The 13453-nt window shown below is 49.7% G+C and overlaps 1 protein-coding gene across 1 annotated transcript in view; it reads right to left on the reverse strand.

Annotated features, from left to right (window-relative positions):
* Nucleotides 1-436: 436 nt before the first annotated feature.
* Nucleotides 437-13453, reverse strand: part of WNT3A (Wnt family member 3A) — a 73918-nt gene continuing 60901 nt past the window's right edge. Inside the window, exons 3-4 of the mRNA XM_052643969.1 lie at nucleotides 8874-9139; nucleotides 437-916 (exon numbers count right to left, since the gene is read on the reverse strand). Coding sequence (XP_052499929.1) covers nucleotides 437-916; nucleotides 8874-9139 — 746 coding nt within the window. The remainder of the gene's footprint in view (nucleotides 917-8873; nucleotides 9140-13453) is intronic.

Here is a 13453-nt window from a genome sequence, read left to right on the forward strand (position 1 = left end):
TGCCAGGAGATTCTGCTTTACACAGATGAGGTCCAGAGGGTGGAACCACGTGGTCTTCGGGGGACAGTAATGGCAGGCTAAATCCCCGTCCCTGGAGCCCCAACCCCAGAGAGGACCCAGGAAGGGTCCTGGGTTTCATTCCAGGACGGGGAAGAACTTTATGCCACTCAGGAGCCTCAACCCTGTCCTACCATAAAGGACCCCGCCCCGCTCCAGGAGCGCTACCTCAGAGCCCCGCCTCCGCCCCGCCCATGGAGGAGCGCTACCTCAGAGCCCCGCCCCCGCCCCGCCCACGGGGCAGCTCTACCTCAGAGCCCCGCCCCCGCCCCGCCCACGGGGAGCGCTACCTCAGAGCCCCGCCTCCAGCCCCGCCCACGGAGGGGCCCCGCCCCCGCCAGGTGGAGCTCTAACCCGCGGGCGCCGATAGCGACGCCCTCTACTTGCAGGTGTGCACGTCGTAGACGCGCGCGCACTCCTGGCAGCTCACGTAGCAACACCAGTGGAAGACGCAGTGGCACTTCTCCCTCCGCTGCTCGGTGCGCGCGTTGTGGCCGCGGCCGCAGCACAGCAGGTCGCAGCCGTCTATGCCGTGCGAGCTCACGTTGCAGGTGCGGTCTCGCGTGCCGAAAGATCCCGTCTCGGGGTTGGGCTCGCAGAAGTTGGGCGAGGCCTCGTAGTAGACCAGGTCGCGCTCTGTGGGCACCTTGAAGTAGGTGTAGCGTGGCCGCAGGGTCTCCACCCAGCCGCGCGACTCGCGGTGCTTCTCCACCACCATCTCTGAGGCGCTGTCATACTTATCCTTGAGGAAGTCACCAATGGCGCGGAAGTCAGGCTGCGACCACCAGCAGGTCTTCACTTCGCAGCTGCCCGAGAGCCCATGGCACTTGCACTTGAGGTGCATGTGACTGGCGATGGCCTACAGAAGCGGGCAAGTGGGGGGGTCAGGGCAGGCCCTCAACCTCCCCACCTCCCCGGAGGATGGCTGTGCGCCTTGCCTTAGTCTTCCTTCCACTCATCTGTCCAACAGTCCCTCAACCTGCTCCATAAAGCTCTGGGACTCCCAGGCGGAGCAGACACCCTCTCCCAATGCTATCCTTGATGTGGTTCCCCTGGCAGACCCAAGATCCTGGAGGGAAGGGTCTGGGAAGCCCCCTCCTGGGCTGAGTCTACTTCTAGGCCATCTCTGTTCAGTGAAGGGGCTGTAACGTGACATGTAAGTGCAGGGGTGGAAAAGGGAAATGGTTCCTTCTAACTGGGGAAATCCAAGACTTTGGTCTAGAGGAGATGCGCATGGGCTGGGTGGCAAGCCTGGGGGCTGGCCTGATGGTGAATAATGGGAGTGGCTTGAGCACAGTATCTTCAGGGCCCAGGAAACTGGGTTTATTGCATCTTAGGGGAGTGCTGAGAATTACATGATGTTTCTCCTGTGGGCACCCCAGCAGCAGGATCTCTTCCCTTCTCTCTTTGGGGGAAGGAGTGGGGCTGGAGGTCAAAGGTCCTGTGATGTAATCAGAAATAGCCACCTGTGAGGTCGTGAGATGCGGCTGGCTGGTGGTCCAAACTGAGAAGTGCCGTTGAGGGCACACTACATGCTGGGTCACACGAAATCCCCAGATTTCATAAAAGGATGTAAAATACCTTATTCAAAATTTTAATATTGATTGCATTACTGTCATGGTAACATGTTGGTTATATTGGGCTCAATAAAATTTATTATTTAAAACAAATTTCACCTGTTTCCTTTTAAAATGTGGCTACTAGAAATTGATCTTCATGACCCAGATAATCACGATGATGTGATCACTAATCTAGAGCCAGACATCCTGGAATGTGAAGTCAAGTGGGCCTTAGGAAGCATCACTATGAACGAAGGTAGTGGAGGTGATGGAATTCCAGTTGAGCTGTTTCAAATCCTGAAAGATGATGCTGTGAAAGTGCTGCACTCAATATGCCAGCAAATTTGGAAAACTCAGCAGTGGCCACAGGACAGGAAAAGGTCAGTTTTCATTCCAATCCCAAAGAAAGGCAATGCCAAAGAATGCTCAAACTACCGCACAATTGCACTCATCTCATATGCTAGTAAAGTAATGCTCAAAATTCTCCAAGCCAGGCTTCAGCAGTATGTAACCGTGAACTTCCAGACGTTCAAGCTGGTTTTAGAAAAGGCAGAGCAACCAGAGATCAAATTGCCAATATCCGCTGGATCATGGAAAAAGCAAGAGAGTTCCAGAAAAACATCTATTTCTGCTTTATTGACTATGCCAAAGCCTTTGACTGTGTGGATCACAATAAACTCTGGAAAATTCTGAGAGAGATGGGAATACCAGACCATTTGACCTGCCTCTTGAGAAATCTGTATGCAGGTCAGGAAGCAACAGTTAGAACTGGACATGGAACAACAGACTGGTTCCAAATAGGAAAAGGAGTACGTCAAGGCTGTATACTGTCACCCTGCTTATTTAACTTCTATGCAGAGTACATCATGAGAAATGCTGGACTGGAAGAAACACAAGCTGGAATCAAGATTGCAGGGAGAAATATCAATAACCTCAGATATGCAGATGACACCACCCTTATGGCAGAAAGTGAAGAGGAACTAAAAAGCCTCTTGGTGAAAGTGAAAGAGGAGAGTGAAAAAGTTGGCTTAAAGCTCAACGCTCAGAAAATGAAGATCATGGCATCCAGTCCCATCACTTCATGGGAAAAAGATGGGGAAACAGTGGAAACAGTGTCAGACTTTATATTTTTGGGCTCCAAAATCACTGCAGATGGTGACTGCAGCCATGAAATTAAAAGATGCTTACTCCTTGGAAGAAAAGTTATGACCAACCTAGATAGTATATTCAAAAGCAGAGACATTACTTTGCTGACTAAGGTCCATCTAATCAAGGCTATGGTTTTTCCAGTGTTCATGTATGGATGTGAGAGTTGGACTGTGAAGAAGGCTAAGTGCCGAAGACTTGATGCTTTTGAACAGTGGTGTTGGAGAAGAGTCTTGAGAGTCCCTTGGACTGCAAGGAGATCCAACCAGTCCATTCTGAAGGAGCTCAACCCTGGGATTTCTTTGGAAGGAATGATGCTAAAGCTGAAGCTCCAGTACTTTGGCCACCTCATGCGAAGAGTTGACTCGTTGGAAAAGACCCTGATGCTGGGAGGGATTGGGGGCAGGAGGAGAAGGGGACAACCCAGGATGAGATGGCTGGATGGCATCACGGACTCGATGGACATGAGTCTGAGTGAAATCCAGGAGATGGTGATGGACAGGGAGGCCTGGCGTGCTGCGATTCATGGGGTCGCAAAGAGTTGGACACGACTGAGTGACTGAACTGAACTGAACTGAACTAGAAATTGATACATACTGTGTGGTTTTCATTACACATCTATATTGAACAGTGCTGGTCTAAGACTTCAGGTGGGCGCTGTGTCCAGATGTTTCCTCCACCCTGTTCCCCTCTCCTTGCTGTTTCTTCAAGACTTCCTTCTCATCCTGGCACTTTTTTAGGGGCATCTGTAAATTACATTCCCTCACCAAAGTCCAGTTCTGTCTAATCTCCATTTTCTTCTCTTTTGTGATCAAGCTTTTCCAAAGAGGAGCTGCCACTTCCCATCTCTGCCTCCTAAGTCTTTTGTTTTAGTTTTGCTTTTGATTAAAGTTATACATGCATATACTTTAAAGACTCCAAGAGTTCCTAAGACTTGTTAAGAAAAACAGGAGTTCTGCTCCCACACTCTCATTAACAGTACTTTCCTGACCTGCTAGGGGCAGCACCTTGCACCTCTGCACCTCTAATAAGATGCTTGTCTTGACCCAGGTTTGATCCCTAGGTAGGGAAGATCCCCTGGAGAAGGGAATGGCTACCCACTCTAGTATCCTTGCCTGGAGAATCCCATGGACAGAGGAATCTGGTGGGGTACAGTCCATGGGATTGCAAACAGTTGGACTCAACTGAGCGGCTAACACTTTCACTTGTTACTTCTTGAGTTTTCAGTGTTTGGCCTTGTCTTATGGACCTATCACCATGGAGGTCCCATGGGGGTACCTTATGCCACAACTCTGATGCACAGTTTTTCCAAACTCCCTCCCTACTCTAAAAACTATTGCATAGTTCCAGTTAGATCAAAACTTGGTGCTGACCGTGTTGAAAATGAAAGACGCTCACTTGTGTCTGATTCTTTGTGACCCCATGGACTATACAGTCCATGGAACTCTCCAGGCCAGAATACTGGAGTGGGTAGCCTTTCCCTTCTCCAGGGGACCTTCCCAACCCAGGGATTGAACACAGGTCTCTGGCATTGCAAGTGGATTCTATACCAGCTGAGCCACCAGGGAACCTCAAGAATACTGGAGTGGGTAGCCTATCCCTTCTCCAGTGGATCTTCCCCACCTAGGAATCAAACCAGGGTCGCCTGCATTGCAGGCAGATTCTTTACCAGCTGAGCTACCAGGGAAGCTGACAGTGTTGGGCCTTTGTTAAATGTCATACTTGGTTGAGCCACATGATGTGATTGCTTTTTTTTTTCTACAAAATGTTTTGTTGTTGCTGTTTTTAATGTTCTTACAGATTCAGTCTCATACACTCTCTAGTCATGTAAACATTCTCTTCAAGACTTTCAAACACACCAGATGTTCCATGGATTTCATTTTCTTGGAGATATCTTTTTCAAAGCCCTTCTGGTAAATTTTGTGAAGTGTGCATATCTGCAAACAAATCTTTTCTACTTGAAAAGTTGAAGAGATGATTTAGCTGGGTATAAAAGCTTTGGCTTAAAATATTTTGCCCTTTCAGGATTCTGAAAGTATTGCTCGATTTTATTCTAGTTTTCACTGTTGTTCTTAGAAGCACTGATGATATTTTGATTCCTGATCCTTTGCGTGAAATTGAACCTTTTTCTGGGAAGTTTGGAAGGCTTCTCTGTGTCATAGGCTGTGAATTTCACAATAAGCTTTCTTTTTAAATTTTTATTTTTGGCTGTGCTGGGTTTTCGTTGCTGTGAGTGGGGGCTACTCTTCATTGACGCGTGTGGACTTCTTCGCTGGGGTGGCTTCTCTTGTTGCGGCTTGCGGGCTCAGTAGCTGTGGCGCGTGGGCCTAGTTGTGCTGCACGTGAAATCCTCCCAGACCAGGCGTTGAACCCATGTCCCTTGCACTGGCAGGCAGACTCAACCACTGCACCACCAAGAAAGCCCTCACAATGAGCTTGGACATGGGTCTTCCCCTCTCTTGTGCTAGTCACTTATGCGGCCTGTTTGGTCATCAGCTCTGGGAAACTTCTCGTATTACTTCTTTACCAAACTTCCTCATCTTCACGTTCATTGTCTTTCTTGGACAGATCTTCTATATTTTCCAGGTCTTTCCTATTTTTCTATTTTCCAGGTCTTTGTCTTTCTTCCTCTACTTTGTGGGAAGGCTGTCTCAATTGTCTTCCAACCTTTCTGCTGAGATTTTTTGCTGTTCTATTTTAATTTCTAAGAGCCTCTTTTCCCCCCCCCTGAATATTCTTTTAAGTTAACAGTTTATTCCAATTTTATGGATTCAGTGTATTAACTCTCTGGGGATAGTGATGGTTTTTTGAAGTTTTCCTCTCTCTCTATAATGTCTCTTTCCCGTAAGTTTGGTTTTTGTTTATTTATTTTGGTCTTTATCGTTGTGGTTGCAGGAAGGCATCATGTTCAGTGATCCCTAACTACCTGCTGTATTTAAAAGCAGGGCACCAAAAACTTATTGGAACCTCCTGTACACAGGAGAGACTCATGTACTCGGACCCTCACTGTAGAGTGATCTGGCCACGTTGCTTTTAGGGGAAACCCCACATCAATATCTTCAAGTCTCTTCTCTTGGATTGGTCTGATTTTTAGGGGAGAATCTTCCATTCTCCTGCCTAGAGCATACAAGATTCGCTGTGGCATTAGGAGATTAAGAAGAGAAATGTGTATATAGACAGACTCCTTTCACTTGGGCAGCCTCACCCTCAGCAGTCCAGACATCTTCTGCTTTACCCTCATTAGGGAATAAGCTTCTGCCATGGTGATGGAGGGGTGTTGTCTGGATGCAAGAGGTTGGACAGAAGAGCTAGTAGGTTTAAAAGTGCTTTTAAAATAGATTTCAACCAATCTTTCTGTTTCCAAGCCCTATATCTATCTCTGCTTCTCAAGATATCGAATACTAGAAATTCCTGGGTTGATTGCTTTTAAGACTGGCTTTAAATTAAAGCCGATCTAGTTTAAGAGCTTCTATTGGCTTAAGATTCAGCTTTCTTGACTGTACTGAGGTATTGCTTTCTGCTTTCAAAGTTTTATTGCCTCTGTCCCCTTCTGTTTTGCATGTTCTCTATAGTTTAGTATCTTAAAATCAATTCATTGTCATTTTAGTGATGTTCTAGGAGACTGCAGACAAAAATCCTTCGTATTTAGTTTGTCATTTTTTTAAACTGAAAGCTCCCATCCAGTTTTCAGGTCTACAGTTTCTTTGTGATTCTTCCCCAAATCTATTACATTGCATTTTAGCTTTGTGAACATAAGTAAGCATATTTTTTTTTCTCATAATCTGTGTCTAATAATTTCAGTATTGGACTCTTGTTTCCGTTTTTGTTGCTGTTCTTGTTTTGCTTTGTTTTGTTTGGCTGGTTATCACTCATTCTGTCACCAGCCCATTTAATAGGTTATATTTGATCATGTGTTGAACATTGTGTTTGAATAATTGTTTGTAGGAAAAAAAATCAGCCTATCATAAGGTTATCATTCTCCGAAAAAGATTTTTGTCTTCTTTTTCCAGGTGCATGGGAATACCAGCAATCTGGGATCACCTTAATCCAGGTTTGAGATTTTGCTAGCCTGCACATGTGCACAAGGGCTTGTCTACTTCAGGTTTTCTTTTACTCCTCAGGATCCCGCCTAAACTGAGGAATTATTTCCCAGACATAGAACCTTTGATGGTCCCTCTTAGCTCGGTGAGGCTGGTGAAAGTGCAGCTCAGCATATATACTTTTTTCACAGACCAGCAAATGACCCCTGGATAAAAGCAGCCCCAAGTACCTGGCTTGGAGGCTATAGTCGCCCTCTGAACTTTGGACTGCTAATTCCTCACTATATGGCTAGCTATTTGACACATAACAATTATTTTTTTGGAAGTGTAGTATACATGCAAAAGTTTATATGTCATAAGCATGAAATATGACCAAATTTCACAAATGCCCAGGCTCAGAACACCAGCTCCTCGGAAACCTCCATCGTGCTCTCTTCTAGCTGTTATCTTCTTTCCTGCCAGGGCATGTATTCCAACAGCATTTCCTTGATGACTAGGGATATTGATCACCTTTTCACATATTCACACATATTGCTCATTTCTAGATTTTCTTTTGTGAAGTGGCTTTCCACATTTTAGCCAACTTTCATTTGGGTTATCAGTCTTTTTCTTATTACTTTGTAGAGTTCTTTTTATACTATCACTTTAATATACAGGTTGACTGTATATATTGTGAATCTCTCCTCCCGTGTGGATTGCCTTTTCAGTTTCATGGTGGTGCGGTTTTATACATTTTACAACACTCTGCATTATCACATTTTTCTTTCATTATGAGGGCTTTGGGGGCCTGTTTAGGAACTCTTTGCCTACTCCAAGGTCACAAAGATATTTTCTTCTAAACATTCTCTGTTTACTCTTTCCTATTTGGAAATGGAGAATTGATTTTTTAAAATATGGTGTGAAGTACGGGTCAAGATTAATTTTTTACCATATTGTTATCCAACTAACTGAGCATCCCTTATTGAAAAGACCACTTCCCCCTTTGCGCTGCACTGTCTTCTTGCCTGTGATAAGTCTGTATCAGGTGAGTATTCTATACTTGTGAATGGTGCTTTTTAGTTTCATCCTACATTTGTGCTTGTCTTTAGTCGGAAGATTAATGTGAGTCACCAAGTTCCCTGCTGTTGGAAATTAAAATGTTCACTCTTCAGCCCTCTGCAATGCCCCAGTTTCACTGGCCAAGGTCAGAGCCAACTCTACTGGACATTTTCCAGCCCCTACACACATCACTTCCTATCAGCAGCTCCCCCCTGACCCTCTAATCAAGTTCTTTTCAAAAAGGCTCACAAAGCTTTTTACAACTTGCTCTCTGGCAGCCTCTCCCTTCCCCACGTATTTCTTTCTCTGTTCTCCATATTCGGCCTGAACTAACCCCTGTGCATTCTTCCACTGTGGATTACCCAGAGGCTCTCCTGGCTTCCCCTCATCTCACTTCAGTTCAGTTCAGTCACTCAATCAGGTCCGACTGTTTCCGACCCCAGGGACTGCAGCATGCCAGGCTCCCCTGTCTGCGAAGGATTCTGCTTGTCTCCACCCACCATCACAGTTAGTAGAAGTCTTTCTTGAGACTGCAGTCTGGGTCTGACCTCTCCACTATGCCCAGATCACCTTGCGTGTGTGTGTGTGTGTGTGTGTGTGTGTGTGTGTGTGTGTGTGTGTGTGCGCGCGCGCGCGCGCGCGCGCATTTCTTCATTGGAGAACTTACCACACTGTGGTGTAGCAGCCTGGCTGTCTCCCTCCAGGAATGTGCAGGAGCAGGCCTTTCTCCCGTCCCTCCTTCCTTGTGACCTCAACATCACAGGCAGACCTGCCATCCTGTGAGAATGCCCTAGACCTCGTGGAGCAACGGGACAGCCCTGTGTTTCAGACACTCCTGGGCAGGAGGTGAGCAGACCCCCAGTCTGGCCATTAGATACATCTCTCCCATGACCCGCCACCCTGCCTCCAGCGGGCCACAGGGGACCAGGGCACACATCCTACTGAGAAAGCTTCTGTTTCCCAGAGCCCCGCAGGGGTGTGGTCTCAGGGATTTCTGCGTCACCCCCAGGACTTGAAGGGGCCACAAACGTACCTGGCGCCCAGCCTCATTGTTGTGGCGGTTCATCGCGGAGCGAGCGTCTGGGCGGTTCTCCCGCGCATCTGCGAACTCCCGAGACACCATCCCGCCGAACTCGATGTCCTCGCTGCAGCCGCCCCACTTCCAGCCCTCACCGGGCGAGCCCTGATGGCGGCCGCTGCAGCCGCAGATGGCAGCGGAGCCCTCGGCGCAAGAGCGCGTCACCGCGAAGGCTACGCCGGCAGAGGCGATGGCGTGCACGAAGGCGGACTCCCGAGTAGCTGCGAAAAGAGATGACTTGCTTGGCAGCACCCGGCTTGGCTGGGCGGGGCTGGCCGTGGGGGCGTGGCTGCCTCTTCCCAGGCTGGGCCGTGGGCACCCACAGTGGCCGTGGGGTGCTAGACTCGCAGCGCGGTAATCGGGGTACAGTGAAGGGGAGGCAGGGCTGCGGTGGGACAGGAGCGCGCGCCCCTGAGTAAAGACCCAAGGAGGGGAGAGAGCTTCCCCGAAGAAAGTATACGGAGAGTTAAGGAGCCAAGGCAAGATGCTGGGCATCACTTGTCATGGAGAACCGCGGGGATGGTTGAAACCAGAAAGTCAGATCATAACCAGTGCTGGTGAGGATGTAGAGAAATCAGAACGCTGTAGATTGCTGGCTGGAAGGAAACTGGTGCTTCCCGCTTGGAAGTCGATTTGACCGCTTCTTGAAAACATATACCTACCCTATGACCTGGTCATTCGCCTCTGAAGTATTAACCCTGGAGAAAACCTGTGTCCATGCAAAGACCATGAAGCAAATGTCGCTGCAACTTTATTTGTAATAGTCCTAAACTGAGCTCTAAAATGTCTATCAACAGGTGAATGGATGAAAAATACTGGCGTAAGGTAAATATGTCGTGGGTTACAGATGGCAACTAGAATTAATATTGTATATTTGGAAATTGTTTAGAACATAGATCTTGAAGTTCTCATCCTAAGAAGAAGTCTTGTAACTGTGTGGGGTAATGGATGTTAATAAACTCATTGTGGTGATGGTGTCACAGTGTCCACAAACACTGAGTCATTACGTTGTAGTTGTAGTAGTAAGTGTGTCACTCACTCAGTCGTGTCTGACTCTCTGCGACCCCGTGGACTGTAGCCCACCAGGCTCCTCTGTCTATGGGATTTTCCGGACAAGAATACTCGGGTGGTAACAGGGGATCTTCCCGACTCAGGGATTGAATCAGGGTCTCCTGCGTTACAGGCAGATTCTTTACCATCTGAGCCACCAGGGAAGCCCCTCACTGTTTTGGACACCTAAACTAATTATAATGTTATATGTCAATTATATTTCAATTAAAACCTGTGGCATATTTATGAAGTGGAATTCTACTTAGCATGCCAGGAAAGACAGGATGGATGAATCTCAAAATAATTATGTGGATTGATTAAAAGGGAGACAAAAAGGCAGATACTCCTTCTAGTGTCCTCCTAACCCATGGTGGAGCCCTTCTGCCCAGATGTCCTTGTTGGAAGCTTCCAGCAGCCCTGCCCAGGGGGCAGCTCCTGGTTCACATGCCGCCCATTGTGCCTCTTTCACTGCCTGCACACACGTCCCTTCTCCCGCTTCAGACACCAGGTGCTGAGAGTCCCAGCGGAAGGGCCACCTCTTCTGGAGCCGTCTGAAGGTCAGCGTCTCCGAGTGCACTTTACCCTGTGCTGGCTGCTCGTGCGTGGGTCTGGAGCTGAATGCCCCTCGGGAACTGGCAGACTGCCTCTGACCTGACATTGGAGCTTCTGGGCCCCTGAACACTGCCTTCTCCTTCTACATATGGAGGAACTGAGTCAGGGGATGTGACATTTGTTTTTAGAAGGCCAGTGGGGGGTGGCTGACGCTTAGGAAGAAAAAGCCAGTGGGGCTGAACTGGATCAGACAGGCATGTGAGGGAGTCAGCAGAGGCCTGCCTTGGAGAGGCCAGCTGCAGGGGGTTTCTGGGTGTGGGAGGCCTCGCCTCACCCTGGCAGACAGAACCCTAGAGGAGCTGGTCTCAGAGGACAGGCAGGAAGTCGGCAGAGGAAAAACAAGAGGCAGGGGTATTCTGCATGGGGGCTCACAAAGTCAGGGCCCCAGGTGGGGAGGGGCTGGGCCGGCAGGACCAGGGAGAAATGCAGGGCACATGGGGGACAGCCTGGACTTTGCAGAGGCTGGATCCTCAGCCAGGCTTCCCCAGACGGTATGAATGAATGCATCAGTGCATCATGCCTCCTGAGTGTGTGCAAAGATTTCCTCAAGGCACCAAGCCGTGATCTGCTCCAGGTGGAGGACCAGGTCCTGGGGGTACCCTGGGTCCTGTATGAACTGACAGAACTCACTCACTCCTCAAATCACCATTCCACATGTGTGTGGAGCACCTGCTGTTTGCCAAACCCTGCTGGAGAAACATCAGGGAGCAAGATAACCTCATGGAACTTACCTGCTGATTAGCAAGAATTTTAAAATCCCAGGTAAAAAAATTGCTAGGGACTGAGCAGTGAGCTGGAGAGACAGAGGCACAGGACCAACCAGGGCTTTCTGTGTCTGGCAAGGGCTATGTGCCCCACTTTCTCCCTGAGCTCTTCCTGGGCAGAGGCCCCACCGCAGGCCTGGACCATGCAAGGGCTCGAAATGGCTACAGGAGAGTCATCCCAGGGGGCTGCTACCTCCTCACCCCACATCATTGCTCAGGAGGCTTTTTTCCTGGGAGGGGGATGGAGAGGGGGCTCCACCCTGGGGAGCAAGCAGAGGTTTGGGGTTGCACCGCACACTTCCTCCAACTGCATGGTCTTACCTGCTCCCAGGTTTGCAGCCAAGGATATGTGTCCCAAAACTCAGGCAGCAGAGTCGGGGAAGTGGTAAGATAGGGTTCCAGCCAGCAGTGTGCACACACTCAGACTGAGCCACACAGCTTTGTACACATACACACACACCTGCCACTGAGAAAAGCACATTTGCTCCTATACTAGGAACACACAGAGTGGGATGTGTCTGAGAAAGCACCCTAGGCACCAGCCTCTTGATAACTGCAAGGCTCCACTGAGCTTTTGGTGACTTCTTTCTACGGATTTGCCAACACTTCTGGATGGTCCTCTGCAGATTGCAGCCAACCTATGTACTCCTCATGCTCTCCCCAGAGCAGGCCTGGACACCTGCTTCTTTCTGGAAACTCCCAGGTGGCAAGCACCCAGTCACAAACCCAGAAGGACTCCCCATTTCTCCCCCATCAGCCTCCCACTGACAGCTTGGTTGGGATCTTCCCAAGTCTGAAGGCTGCTCTGGCCTCCTGAAATGGCCGTGGCCCATCTCGCCTCTCCTTGTTCTCAACCGTGAGTCCAGACCTTAGAATCTCCCACTTGCACAAGAAGAGGATCCTAACTGGGACAGGCGGCTCCAGCTTCCAGCTTCCCCCCACCCCACCCACACATATAGACACTCTCACCTCATGCCCATATATGCATGCACACACAGACACACACATATATGCACACTCGCACAAGTATGTACATCCCCCGATATATACTGTAGGAGGAATGCTTTGTCCAGAGCCCAGCTGGCGCTGCCAAGCCCCTTCTCCAGCCCCTGCCACCGTGTCCTTGCCTGACTCACACACAGGCTGACTCTGCTCTACCTGCTACCCTCTCAGCCCTGATCACCACTCCCTGGCCTCCAGCCACACTCAGCCCACGTCCTTCCCTTGGGTTCTTTCCAGCTGCTTCGCTGCTGCTGTGCGTCTGCTGTGTCCCCATCCCTGCTCTTTGGGGATCCGAGGATGCAGTCTGGGCTCAGTCCACACCTGGCCCTGGAGCCCTAGGGCTCCCCAAGGACTTCAGGAGGACCGTCTCACACCCATTCTGCCTGAAAGCTCCCTGAAGTGGGGGCTGTGTCGTGTTCACCTTTGGTTTCTAATCTGTAGCCCCAGGCCCGCCCCACAGATGGTTATTGGTGAGCAAGGGACTGGTCAGAAGGGAAGGCAGAGGCCCTGGGCTGGGACAAGGAGTCCAGAAGGGTCTGAGCACACCTGGACAGGCCCACCCCAGGGGACCTGGCTCTCCGGCCCTCCCTGCTCAGCTTGTCCCGGAACAAATTCAGGACAGCTTGCCTCACTGTCTTCTTTCCCAGACATCAGCCAGGCCTCTGAAGACACGAAGCCCCCGTCCTGTTATCCTTTTATAATAAACCTGATTAGTTTCAGGGCAGCCTGGAGCCACTTCCTGCTGACTCAAGGCACACATGACATGGCCACAGACCCCCTTCCTTCCTGAGCTTCCACTCAGCAGAGCCCCCACCCTTATTTTGTCTTCTCAAGGACTCAGGTTGTCCCTCACCTCCAACTCTTTGGAGGCTGGGCTAACCTGATTCTCACCCCTCCAGGGTCCTGGTCTGGTGTCTCCCCTCCTGCCCATGCAGTGACTCTGGGTTAGGGGCTGTGAGCTGGAGGTCTGGGGGTTCCTAACCACCCCTCCCAGGGCAGGGTAGAGCCAGTATGTCCTGGGCATTCCTGAAACCCACTGCACACAGCCTGATGCCTCCCCTACCATGCACTCTTTGGTGGCCCTTCTCAAGGCTCAGAGTCTCTGAG

This window comes from Budorcas taxicolor, chromosome 7 (genome assembly GCF_023091745.1).
Source record: "Budorcas taxicolor isolate Tak-1 chromosome 7, Takin1.1, whole genome shotgun sequence".
Classification (NCBI taxonomy): domain Eukaryota; kingdom Metazoa; phylum Chordata; class Mammalia; order Artiodactyla; family Bovidae; genus Budorcas; species Budorcas taxicolor.